Source organism: Aythya marila (assembly GCF_965140915.1).
Source record: "Aythya marila genome assembly, chromosome: 4".
In the NCBI taxonomy this organism is placed as follows: domain Eukaryota; kingdom Metazoa; phylum Chordata; class Aves; order Anseriformes; family Anatidae; genus Aythya; species Aythya marila.
In genome coordinates, this window is record NC_139045.1 from 7,866,328 (window position 1) to 7,880,782 (window position 14,455).

General features: G+C 36.9%; 1 protein-coding gene across 3 annotated transcripts in view; it reads right to left on the bottom strand.

Annotated features, from left to right (window-relative positions):
* Positions 1 to 14,455, bottom strand: part of RAP1GDS1 (Rap1 GTPase-GDP dissociation stimulator 1) — a 95,434-nt gene that overhangs the window by 59,093 nt on the left and 21,886 nt on the right. For 2 of the 3 annotated variants that reach the window (XM_082759112.1, XM_082759110.1), the window contains exon 2: positions 4,361 to 4,471. In XM_082759112.1, the coding sequence (XP_082615238.1) occupies positions 4,361 to 4,471 (111 nt within the window). The remainder of the gene's footprint in view (positions 1 to 4,360; positions 4,472 to 14,455) is intronic. The other variant, XM_082759111.1, reaches the window with a different exon arrangement.

The following is a 14,455-nucleotide window of genomic DNA, read 5'->3' on the forward strand; positions in this document are numbered from 1 at the left end:
ATTTTATGTAAGTTAAAATAATATTTACATTTCTAAGTCTCAGTGAATATAAGTTATGTGACTTAAGATACCACTGTGAACTCCCAATGAAATCACAGACCTATAAAATTTTATTAAAATAAACCCTACTCCTTGCATGGATTATTTTTCTGTTCTTACTCTAATATGATGACTTACTGAACTATAAGCAGAATGCAAATTTCATTAATATTATCATACACATGGGAATATATTAAGGGAAAGTAGAATCATTATTTGAGAAATTTTATTAAAACTATTTCTGTTACAATTAACCTATAATTTAGTATAAACAATCTGACTTCTAATTATTATTACTCAGCTTTTACCTTTCTTTGAAGGATCTCCAGTGGAAACATTGCTATTTTAATGTTATATGAAAACACAACTAATAAAACTTTCCCATGTAAAACATATTCCACATTATCTACCTAGACATTATTTAATTCTACCCGCAAAAGAAGAGACTAGCTATGAATCAATCATTGTGGCATCACTCCATGCACTCTGGGGACAGCCTGTACAGTATGAACAGTCTTCAGAGCAGTCCTGGTAAATTCCCTTATCTTACATATAGATGTATGTGTATATAGATATATATATATAGTCACGAAAGGTTAGACTACTAGCTTTAATAATAGGTTATTCTTAAGGTACCCAAACATGACTTATCTGGCAGAAATTTGCTAACAGTATGCCTTTGCACTGTAGCTCACTGGTTCTCCTGTTTCAACTCATTTGGGGGAAATCAAGTTATTAAAAAAAAAATAAACTGATTTAAAGTATTAAAAAAATATTTCATGAAAAAAAATCACATTTTAAAATGACAAAACGTCTCTTTGACTCTAAACAGTTTAAACTATGTTCTCTGAAGTGTATGGAATCATCTCTTAAACCATTCTGTCATGTTGTCTTGCTTTGTTTACGGGTTACGTGTTACTGCTCCTATCTACCTATATAAATTATGTCATTTCTGTGAAATGATTGACTTCTTGTTAATGGTAAAACATTTGTGATCATTTAGCCCCAAATGTTGTTTGCTTGATATACATATATTGAGAGAGAGAGAGAGATGTATTAATACACAGAGGTATAGTTTGTAACACATCTATACGATATTACCACACATGTAATCTGTACATACAGTACCCACTGTACCAAATAAAGAAATAAATAAATCCATATTAAGAAGTTAACTAGATGGATAAGAACTATGAGAAAGGACATTCACTGGCTGCTTGGTCAAAGGAAGAACGACTATCCCACTATATCGGTAGCTCAATTATATCCCACAGACTGCAGTGTTTAGAAAGACAATTATATAATATAACTACTTCTTGAACCAATCTATTACATGCCATTTACCTAATAATCTCTGAAGTCTTCTGAATGCGCTGCTGTTCTTACAAATTTATGCCAAAAGAGAAGCCTGTGTTCTTTCTGAATTTTTTTTTTCAAAATCATCAGACTTTGGTATCAAACTGTCTAATTTACTTGAAAAGCAACTGATTTATAGGCTTCTAATTTACTAACAAGATGTTGAAAAAGCTGTCCTATCTAACCCATCTAATTTTTAGTGAGTTATTTTAGACAAAATGCTTTTGCCATTTCGGCTCTTCCCTCCCCCTAAATTGGATTATCATCAAACATACTTTCTTTAAAGTCTTTACTTTGATAGTTTCTGTAAAACAAGCCTTTTCATACTCGCTTTTTGGACTAGCAAAGAATTTCTTCCCTAGTTCAAAGGTATCAGAAGCAAATTTTGGATGCATAGTTGATCACTAAGAAAGCTGACTCTCTTCTCCACAGAACACAGGCAGAGGTATAAGCATATTGGCACCTAATCTCCTCTACTTTGTAGCTGTAGGGTAGTAATCTTTATCACAAAATACATCCTCTCCTTTGGGATACTGTCAAACCGGAAAATTAATTACCTAGAAATGGAAAGGTCAGTTTAATTACCCAAAGCTGGAACCTTATTCTCCATTTTGGAGGATAACTTCCTGCTTGGTTTGTTCTTTCCAGTAAGTTTGGAAATATCCTACAGCAATTTACCAAAGTTCTAGGTGGGGCACTTAATTCTTCCTTTTTTTTTTTCTGCCAAAAGAAAAAGATTGCCGTGTTCTCTAAGGATGCAGTTTTGAAGGATATCATCTGAATTGTCTTTCAGATATATATATTCAAGGTGCAGTTAATGGCCTGAGCAATTTAAAAAAGGGCAATAGTGCTTTTCTACTTAAACTTTTTGATGAAAAGTTCACGCCAGTCATCAATGAGTGATCATTATTAAAAATTTTTGTGGTTTTTTGGTCAACCTTGAAAAAAACTTGAAACTGCACCTTCATTGAGGGCAGCCCACTTAAGACTTTTAGTGGACGAAGACCTCTATATCCACTGGAAATTAATTGTCCTTACCTCCACTTAGAGTTGATACTTGGCTAATCTGGAATTGGTAAGCAATGTCACTATGTGTATAAAATCATTGTGAGAATGAATAGGTGGTGGATAAAATGATTATCTTCTAGGCAGAGAAAAATGCGATGAAAGGAAGATGACAAGGCACAGAAAATATCATGCGAGAAAACAGATACCAAGCAATAGCAAAAAAAGAGTCACCATCTTCAGTGGCTAATGGAAAGAAGAAAAGACAAAGTGTACTAGGGCAAGCAAAGTATGTTTTAAGGTATTTGTATTTAAGAACCCTTATTGCTTCTTGTGAATCTAGCTCAGTATTCTTTAAGTGAAGTGATCCAAATCTACGTCTATCTTAGGCAACTGAAAAAATGTACAGATCTGTATCGCATGGCAGTTCATCAGGGTTATGTTCATATTACTGACTTATATGTAAAAAACATGGTAAACCAGGCAGGGATTAGAGCTAGATTCTGTAAAACTACCCAAGAAAAGATAGGTCAAAATCCTAATCTGTTTATCTGATTTGGCAGCCACAAGATCAGAAGAGAAAGGATTTTGGAAAGAAGAGTAAAGCCCCTCACTGCAATGGAAGAGAGTCATCTGGTTGCAAGGAAGCACTGGTATGCTTGCTGTGCATTAGTCAAAATTACTTTGCATCTGCCAAACTTGTGCTGTGACATAGCTATGCAACCTTCACAGGCAAAATGATAAACTCTGCTATTTATACTAAGCACTAAGTGCATCGTCATTATTCATACCGTCTTCTTTTTATTGCTTAAGTTTAAGCATTAGACTTTAAAATATTGGAAATACCAAAGCCAATTGAAAATTGGATTAAAGAATTGGATACAACTAATAAATAAACCTGTTATAAAAATGATTCATCATCAAAAAATGAGTTGATCTAAAAAACGGAGTTTATTATTTCCTGGCTGACATCTCCTTGCAAAATAATTAAAATGAAACAAAAAAACCCACACCACTACCATTCAATGCAAAGACTGTTACTATCCACATGACATCTTTGATGTGATATGGATGGAACTTATATCCTATTGTGAAAAACCTCATTTTACACCAAGGAAACCAAAATGATGTGAATAACATCATGGGGAAGAAACATGAGTTATTGATAGCATATACTTTTGAGAGTACAGATATTTACAAAAGACCATCATTTTATTTTTTAAAAAAGGAAGTGTAATTATGACTTATATCTATTCTGACAAGTTTTTTGACCTGAAATTGTACACAGATTTTTCTTCTGCCACCATGTGAAGTGCTAAGAAAGTTAAACCTGGAAGAGTCTCATCATCTTAATTTACCATACCTTTCTGCCTGCAAAGAGTAGGGGCACACATTCCACAGCTTTCAGTAAACAAACAAACAAAACAAAAAAACCCTCTTCTTGTTCCATTCTTAAGTTATTTTTGTTATCATACTAGTTGTTAAATTTGGACTATCTTGGGATAGCAGGCCCACTTCTGCTAATTAAAACTACTTTTCTAAGAAATATAAACTGGAAATATGAGGAAAAATACATTATGGATAAGAAACCACGCTCTTTTAACCAGAATTAGCAAGCAGCTCCCATATCCCTCTCCCTGTCCCATCAGGCTCATTTGTCCATCTTTGTTTTTTGTGTGAAGAAATCTTCAATTTTCAAAGTTCTTGTGCTATGTCATAATATTGGAAAAAGGACTGGACTACAGCTGTTACAAACATCAGGAATTTAACTACTACTGTCTTCATTGCCACCTGAATGTCACACATATGTGGGTTAAAAAAAAACAACACAACAAAACCCAGAGCAATCAATCTAGCAGCCCATTGCTTGAGTGAGTCTTTCAGACATAATTTATTATCTCCCTTTTTATTCACTGATCTCATGATATGATTTAAAATTTGAAAGGTCCACAGAACTTACTGTTTTGTGCCAGAGCTTGAAGCAGACAGTCCAAGCATCCCTCCAAGCTATCTGCCGTGCTGTCAGTGGTTGTTATCTTCAGCTTTTTCAGGGCATCACTTAGATTATCTGCTTGGTAAACACAAAGAGAAGAGAAATCAGTGTCCTTTGCAATTTGGTAACAGCACTGAATGTAAATAGTTACTGTAAAGTAAACAAAATCCTGTGTCAATGAAGAAGGAATGAATGGTCTATAGTATATATTTCTGAGTATATAAAAAGCCAGGAGTCAAAGGTTATGCATGAAATTAAACTTTTCAAATTTATACACACATTTATCATTCTGCATCTGAGAACAGGATGCCAGCAGGCACTTTATGAAATGCTGCTGAATGGCAATTTAGCCATCAATATTGCCTCAGTCTAGCTGGTTCAGAAAACCAGCAGCAGAATCTTTGCTTCTATCCTTGTGCGTGGCAAAAATATGATGGAAATAAGCACATCTTGATTTTTTTCATCATCAATGGGAAAGTAATTGAAAATGCCATTTTGTGTGTGCTATATAGGATTCCATCTCAACGAGGCATTCACAAAGCCCTAGTGCTAAGCTTAGAGCCTTTTAAGGACTATGCCATTTTCCACCACATTGTTACGAGCACCACGGTTTATATGAACTGTGTTAACTGTTTAAATTCAGCTGATCTGGGAAAATATAAGGCATCTTCTAGAAATCAGAACCTTCTGAATTTCAGGGTAATTCAATAACTCTTCCCTCTTTAGGAAAATAAATAAATAAATAAATAAACAAATCAATTCAAACCATGTAATACAATTCTCAACAGACTCCCATTTATCCTCATACAAGTTAGGGCAGTATCCCTGCTACCATTTTGAGTACTCTGCTTATTTGGGGACAAAATATAAGCGCGTTAGCAGCTGCAGCCCAGGTCTCTTCGGCCTGCCCGCTGATGACTAACCTCCCTCTGAATGGACTACCCTTTTGAGTGCTGATTCGGTTTCCATGCCAACTCTGTCAGTGAGCAGGAATTGTTACTCAAAACAAATAATGTTAAATAGTGTCTAGCCGCCTACCATTCCCCGGTGACTAATCAGAAAGCCTTCACCCCAGCCCTACCGAACCGTAGGTACGGTCCCTCCGCCACACAGCGCTGGCATCTTCTGGGCCTGAAAGGCAGCCAGCGCTGCCTCAGAGCTTCGCACCGACGTAGGAAGCCCCCTTCAGAAGCAAGCTGGCGGCTGCTGCACTTTGCCTCCTCCTCACTTGCCCACATACGGGATGGTGCAAAGGGAAGGAGGCAAGAGCTTCCCTTATGTTGCCTTTCTTTGCCTTTGAGGCGCAGAAGGTGTGCCATGGAGGCAGCAAAATCGCACTCCTGGAGCTGCTTCGCTTCTCAGCCAAAGCTGGGGCTTTCATCCCATTTCCATTTTTGATTCACCTATCCTTTTGTAGCCCAAGTTCCCATGCAGATAAAAGTACGGTGCTTCATTTTTTTAAGTTCTCAGTCTTTAGGTATTAAATTGTTTATCAGACAGTTAGTTTCTTTACTGACCAATACACATGTGGCCTTAGCTAGGCTACAGGCAGGAGCCTCATCACCCCTAAATGTGAGTGGAATTGTTAGGTTACACCACTGCAGGGTACTCAATGACCAACCACTGCAAAACTAACATTGTGCTTCACCTCCTCTTCCTTTTTCTTCACCCACCACCCTCTCTCATATCTCTCTCTCTTCAGTTTTTGTCTACTGTGGCACTACCTTTCTTCCACCACACAGGTACCTCATCTCATCTCCCTGCATGCTAACACATGTAGCTTTGAAACCGCAGCAGCTGTTTATAGCAAGAGGACTATGAGAGAGATAGGTATCAAAAAAGCAGGGGTTCCCAGTGTCTGTGGAAGAAAATGCGTAGGTAAGAAATTTACCTTCACACCAGATTTTGTAGACTATGGAGAAAGGTTTCTGTTATCAGAGACCTCACCCAGGCCTTGTTTCTCTCTTATAGCCTCTTCTACCTTACATATATGCCTGATAAATAACAAACTCCCACTTTAATTGTATTTGACTGGACAAAGAGATGAGTGCTCTATCTCAAATGTTTGTAATTTCTTCCACTCCTTGCCACATCAGAACCTGCAGGAGGCACTGGGAACATCTCCCCCATCTTTTATTCCTACTCCCTCCTGGCTGCCTTGTGCTTACTTTTTCTGAGGTAAGTCTACCATTTTAATACTCCACAGCCACATATGATGTGCACCATGATATATTTCGGGCAAAATCTTCAAACAGGACTGACTAAATATTTCAATCCCTCAACTTTTCATGGTACTGAGCATGTACAAATCTCACTGACATACACAGACTTTTAGCTTGAGACATGAAAAGTCAGCCAATGCTTGTGGCAGTGGTATGCCACATTACCTTTAAAATGTGAAACTGCCACTCAGTAGATATGATTAAACACTGTAAGTAATTTAAAAATACAATACACAGAAATTAAATTAGAAACTATATGCATAAAATGTGTTCTTAAAGCAAATTACAATAATGTTTGATTTTCTCTCAAGCCTACAATTCCAAACTTATTGCATCTTGACACATATCCCATCCCTCAGCCTGTGTAAAAGAAAACACATGCAGGAATACCGCAGGAACACTAGAACTCTAGCCACAAAGTCAGAAGGCCACAGCGACAGAGGGAAAAAGCACCTTTCAGGAAACACATTACGTGCTCATTTTGTATATTTCTGTCAAAGCCAGGGCTTTCCCCATTCTAAAAAGGGTTAATACCTTGAGAGACATATTTATCTTTGAAATCGGGAAGTATCGGATATATGCAAATACATCTTAAACAAATTCATAGGTTTTGTTCCTTTTTTTTCCCTTCTTTTGCTGTTCTGAAAAGAACAAACCTTACAGTTTGAGATGACAATAACAGGGATATTCAGAGTGAAAAGACTGCAGTGGTCCAGTGGGTTCCTACCATATAATTACACAAGGCTCCCGATTTCTGCAGTTTCACAGTTGCACTGAACCTGTCATTTAGGGCGGAAGCTGCAGATGCTTTTCTTCCACGTACAAAACCCCCGTTGTTTTCTTGTGATCATCTCTTGCTTACTTTTCCATCTCTTCCTCTGTTTCTGTAGAATCTGTTTCCAGTAGGCTTGTTACTGCACAGGCTGATCATATTCTCAGAGATAAAAACCCGTGGGATAAAACCAATGTAAGGAATCTTTTTGGCTGCGTGACAAGGAAATGTGAATAAGTAGATTTTGTCAATACGTGAGGTCACATGAAAGCTTACATTAGCTGGGAAGATTTAAGGGGACCAGGACAGGATGGTAAAGGCAAAAATAAGGCTAGTAGTGATACATATGATACAGTTGCTCAGCAACCTGGTATCATGTCGTGAGTTTGTGAGGCATCAAATCAGCATTTTAACAGTAGGATGAACCATTTTGTCTATCCCAAGCACAGGGAGTCACTCATACTTACACCTGGCTTAAAGGACTGCTTTCAGAATAATTAGGGCAGAAAATCCTGAACCCCACAGCCTTTATACTTGATATCCTAACAACACAAACTGGTAAGTCAGGACGTGGAGTCTGGCAAGGGCTGTCAGACCCAACTGTCTGGCCCATTCCATCTCCTGTTTCATTTTGACTTCCCCTGAAAATTACTCCTGCACAAACACTCACAAAAATGGGGTGGATTAAATCCTGTAGTAACGTGTTACTTTTGGTGGCAACACATTATTACTACTACCTCTTGCACAGGCTTTTTTACAGAGAAAAATAGAAGATGACTAATGTAAGTAAATGCTTTAATATTCCATTCTGTTTCCGAGAGCTTTTCGGTGACTCATTTTCAACCACTAATTTGTTTTATACAAAATTACTGTTCCTTCATCTCATAAAAATCTGGTAGTTGATCAGCCTTGCTTTGGGTCAGGGCCACAGGAATGCTGGATATGCTACAAACAGTTTTACAGGGTAGCCAGTAGTATATCCGGGGATGCAGCTTTTGTGTACAAGAGCCAACTTGCTAATCTTACATTGAGTTCACAGCATCTTCATCCAAACCACAGAGAAAGTCAAGGTACACACAAAAAAAATAATCTTAAGACTGGCATTAAAAAAAATTATTTAAAATGTTTCCGAAGAGTATTTAGATGGATAGCTTTTGTCTGCACAGTCTATTTTTCTGGATTTTGTGATCTTACCCAGTATAGAGATTTAAAAAGAAAAGAAAAAATCCTCCTTGAACATATCATTAACATTTCCTCTATCTTTTGATTGACAGTCAGTATACTGTTGTGAGCACAGGTACTATTGGATTATACATGCAACTTGACAGACAAGGAATTCAAAATAAATAGGATGTACTGAACCAGAACGATCAGGAACTACAGACATACGTTCTGCAGACATTGTTCAGCCTGCAAAATCAGAGATGGATCTCCGGGCACAGAGAAACATGTCTTGGAAAGTTGAGGCATAGATGCTGTAGCCATGCTGGTTATATTGGCAGGCATCTCTTTTCACTTAGCATCTTTTGAGCAAGATGCTTTTGGCTGCACTGGTGCTCTTGGTGTGTAACCTTTCCAAGTGACAAGCTAGCACAGGGTTCCTCTTTGGTCCCACACCTTGAATACTGGATGCAACTCTAGGTACCCTATGTTGTAAATGACACCCTGAAGAACTAGAAAAGGCACAGACATGGCTGAACAAAGGTAAGGAATGCCTCAAGAAATTAAACAGGCGAGAACTCTTCACCTTGAAAAAACAATGACTGAGGGTAAAAATGATTGAGATATATGGAATAAAGAATAGCCCTAAAACAATTAGAAGAAAGCTACTATTTACTACTTCTCCTAACGCAACAACTACAGTATCAAAATGAAATCATCAAGTAACAAACTTAGAAAAGAAAGTATATTTTCACCCCAGTTGTATTTAAACTGTCAAACTGGAACTGTAAACAGATTCACTTAATTTATTCAATGAGAAAAATTTTATGTGGAAACTAAAACCCACCCATGGCTATTAATACTAAAATATGCACTAAACTTCTAGAGTAGGAAGTTCCTAACCTGCAGATTACCATAAACTGGGAGAATACCACTCTGCACTTACCCCATCCTGTCTCTGCCTTGCCCAGTGTTTTCCCAGATGTACGTTTCTGGGCACTCACTGTCAGAAATAGGACAAATTGGGTGCCCCAGCTTTCAGTATGACCCACAGGGCTACAGGGGGGGCACATGGCATTCATGTGGTCACATTGTGCCTTGATGCTCTAGTTCACCTTGAAAAGAAATCTCCCAGATGTGCTTGGATGTTATTGGGCTGTTTGTTTGGACCCAGCATCCTGGAAAAGACTTCTTTTACCATAGCCAGTAAGGTAATTCCTCTGTTATTAACTGCATCTGCGGTGCTGAACGGGTCCTGAGGCTGACCCTGGCTCTAAAGCAGGTTAGCAGTTAAATCCATGAATCCACCTCCTAATCCAGGAGAAACTTTTGTTTGTTTAAAACAGAAATCCTCCTTGTTTGCCTCTGCCTTACCCTGTTCATAGAGGTGGGTTAAGGTTTTTTTCAACCAATTTTACTACTTCTAAGGAAATACTGATAGATCATTAATTGCAGGGCTCCCGCTGCAACCTGTTTTTAACTTAGGTATACTTGCTCTACTTTTCCAGCATAGTAGCTAATTTTAATAAGATTGCCTATTTTTGACAACAGTTCAACTGCTTCATTCTTAAACACTTTCTGAATCTTAGATATATACCATCTGGTCTTAGAGACTTGTTACTCTTTCATTTATCCATTTGCTTCAGCATCTGTTCTTCTGACACCTCAATCTCTCAAAGAGCCTCATTTTTATTACCTGAAAATACTGACACACTATGGCTCATTGCCACCTGAGCAGTAATCTACCTAATTATTTTTGGTAATTATCAGGTCAGCCTATACATGCTAACAGCTACTTAGTTTGTATTCAAAACCAGCACCATCTAGTAACCAGTTCACTTCAAGTTTCTTACCAATGCAGATTATTCACTTTGCTGCAGTTTTATGCAAAAAGGGCATTTTGTTTTGTTATTCACCCCTGAACTCCCTCAGTAAAATGCCTGAAAAGATGCAAGAAACATACACCTTTGCACCTAAGTAGCATCAACCCTTGTAATTAATACAATCTCATATCTTTAAAACATATTTACACTACTGCAAGGTACATTGATCTGTAGCTGCTGTAATTGGTTTCTACATGTTAGCAATCCTTTCCTTATTACTTAGTCCTGAGTTACAAAGGCAAGACAACAAGAATGACATTTCAGAAGATTTTGCAGGATCTTGGAAGATTATCGTCCCTTCCTAAGGAAAATGTGATACAGATTTGGGTATTTCTATACTTCAGAATGAAATACTAAAGATTTGGAGTTATCTTAAGGTCCAAATAAACTGATCAAAATTCAGTGAAATCTACATAACAATTCTTACTGGTTTGCAGGGGGTATAAAACATGAAAACCCTTAAAGGTCATGTTTAAAACATTGTCTAAAAGAAGGATGAAATAGATCTTTTCATAAATAAAAAAGAAATACATTCTTTGATACAGAGAATCTGTACTAAAATTTCATTTAAAAGTCAGCTGATGTTAGAAAAAATGATTTCAACTAGCAAAGACATGGTTCTCAGTTTATGGAAAGATCTTTTCTGGTACTTTATTACTAGGAGTAGAACATAAAACAATATACAGTATGGCTACTATTCTTTAAAGAAAATACGTTTAATTGACAAATAACTGCACATTTTATTTTCATATAGTTTGTTGTTTCCAGGTGCCTGATATTCACTGAGCCACACAACCAAAACCCAGGAGACATGCAGGGCAAGAACGTAAAATACTAATTAGGACCTTTGCTAGACAAAAGCCTTTTAAATTCTCACTGGATCCTTAGTAAGCAAGAAACACACATCATCATCTACAAGCAAAACTGAATCCCTTCAGTGAATTGATTCAATGCTCTGTTATAAAAGTGGAAATAAAACAGGTAAGATGCCTGCTTTATCCTAAATGATGTGCTTTATCTACATCAGTCAAAATTACACATAAAATTTAATATCTGGTTTTCCTCTACGTCCTCAGGCTTAATTCTCGTATGTTCATATGACTCTTTATAAATATGTTAGTTTCATAAATTCATGTGTATCACAGTTCATTTCTTCAGACACCCTACTGAATTGGAGCTCTTACCCTTTTTCCCTTTTTAAAAAGTTTTTTAAAGACAATCCTTAAGTGATTTCTCTCCCCAGATTACTATTCAGTGCACTTGTGTTTCTGGAAAGCAGCATCAGAATTTCGAATCCAGAGGAAAATCAAAATTCATTGCAGTACTTTTCCCATTTGGAGAAACAGGCAAAAGCAGGGCAGGGCACCTGCCCTGTGTCCTTCCATAACAGAAATGTCCTTGAACACTTCAGCTACTGTCAGCAATAACATTTTTTTTTTTTTAAGAGATGCTAGACAGTCTAAAGAATAACTTGTAGCATCTTAGGAATTTATTTAGTTCTTGTCTGCCCACTTAGTTCACAAAAGGCCTGTTTCTGTTAGCAGCTCGATTCTGACTTTTTAGCCCAACTGTGGCAATGAATTGCTGTGTTTGTGGCCTCCCACACCAGCTCCCAAGAACAGCTGAAATGATGCAATTCCCATGTTGTCAATTGTCATAATATTATCACGTGTCAGCTGGTATTTCTCCAAAGGCATTGCTCTCAGTCTCATATACCTGAGAATATCAAGTTCAGCATCTCAAAATACATTTTTCACCACTCAGGTTTGAAAGAAAATAAACAAACAAACAAATAATATATATATAAATTGACTATTAAGTAACCCAAAAAATGACTTTTTACACCAATCTCATTCCCCCAGTTTTGCTCATAATTTGCCATTTTCAGGTTCTGTTATGTGGGCACAGTTACAATCATACTTGTCACAATATCCTTAAGCGTCGGTTAGATTTAAACAAATGCTACCATTACTAGTGCAATCCCCAAAATAAATAAAACAGATAGCCGTGCAAAAAATTCATACAGTCCATAAGATTTCCATAATTCCTTCATCTTATAGATGTGTATACACAAAGCCTTATATAGTGCATATATACACTACTGCAAACAAAAAAATTATTAGGTTGCAAAGAAATATTAAAAACAAAAAAAGTTCCAAAATACAATCACCCCATGTACATTTGACCCTGGAAAATATTTGCCATATGACATACAATACAATATCATACCAAGATGTATGCATGAATATTTTTTGCCATATTTCTTTTCCATACCAAGATGTACATATGATGAATATTGTTTTTTGCAGTATCTCTTTTAGGATAAATGTTCTGTCAGAGAACAACAATTTAATGTCTTGGTGTATCCTCCCTCATGTGAATCTAGCCAAACACTACTCAAAAATCCTTCTCTAAAAGATTACTTCCTTCCTCATTAGCAATTACAAAGTTAGCATCATTACATTATGTCACAGTGCTTCAAAGATATTAATGTTCTTGTTTTCAGAGAGTATTTATAAGGGAAGATGGAATCAATATACTACTTGAGTGATGAGCAAACTGAAAAAGAAAATTTAAAAAGCTCTTCCTGAAGAGTCAAGTTCAGCCATATTGCAAATGACTGAAACAATCCTGCAAATAAAGTGTAACCCAAATAATAATCAACGTCATCATTCCCTATGATACATTACATAGAAATAAACAGCCACACAGAAAAGGAAAGCTTACGTGTACATGCATGCACATGCACACACGCAGAAAGGCCAGCTTCTCTTTACTGGTTCTTCCTTCCACTCGTGTTTACATAATTGTTGGTTTATTTTGTTCTTTTGTCTCCTCTCCTGCTGCACAAGACACTTTCTGCTTGAAGCGTTTTTAATCTAGCAACCAAGAGAGACTTTGTCAAGTCAAGATAGCAAGAAGAGAGAACAAGTGATAGAATAAAAGTCATCTATGAAAATAGTACTGTCTAGAAACTGAGTATTTAAATCTTATTCATTACTCAGCTTGATCTTTCCTTTGGGGTGCTATTGCACCTATGCGACTGCACATAACCTTTTCTGCTTGCACCTACACTAAAAGTTTTGATCCTAATATGACTCCAGTTAACTGACTAGAGATGGCAAATGCTACTAATCACATCAAAAATAGTAAGAGGAAAACACTTTCCAAAAAATGTTTTTGAATTTTCCTTTAAATTATTTCCCTGACATACTAGAACAAACTGTCCTTTTTTTTTTTTTTAAATAATTTAATGGGGCTCCCAATTCTCTATATGTTTTCCAAGTTTTGTACAAAATATTGCTTGCTAAATGATACTGGGCTTCTCCGACATTCAAGTTATACACAGAACTTAGGCTTCGATAAAAATATATACATAAATAAGTAAATGAAAATCAAGCAGTACAAGGTGGAGGATACAAAGTTCCAGTACTGAAGAAGCTAAAAACTCTTTCGGACCTCAATGAGCTCTAGATCTAGTCTTTGGCCTACACTATGCAAGTGGGTATACATAAATCAGACAATATAAGCACACAGTACAATATCTGTCATAACTGTATTTATGTTATCAGTTTGAGTTATTGAAGAAACACAGGATCTGAGTCTCTGCAAAGCCCCCAGGCTCATCTTTCCCTGGTCACAGAGAGAATTCTGCTTGAATAAGATACTCAGGTTCAAAATTAGTACGGCTAACTCTAATTGTATGTCGCATTAATGTTCCTGCTGTAGCCTCAGATACTGTAATAAGTCAGATGTTATGAAACAGTAATCTGTAACACAGCACGTTTCTGGCTATCATGGATTCCCTGAAAGCCTTGAAAATGGAAACGAAGCACTTAAAAGGCAAATGATGAGTCCACGGCGTGTTAAGAGATTTTGTTTCTTGCTTCTTAAGCTGTCTGGTTTGAAAGTCATCCTGTGATTTACCAGAGACTATGGAGACTTTCAGTTTTCTGGAATTTATTACTGACAATGAAGCCACGATGATGGGAGAATAGGGGGATTCACAGACATTCACGTGGTT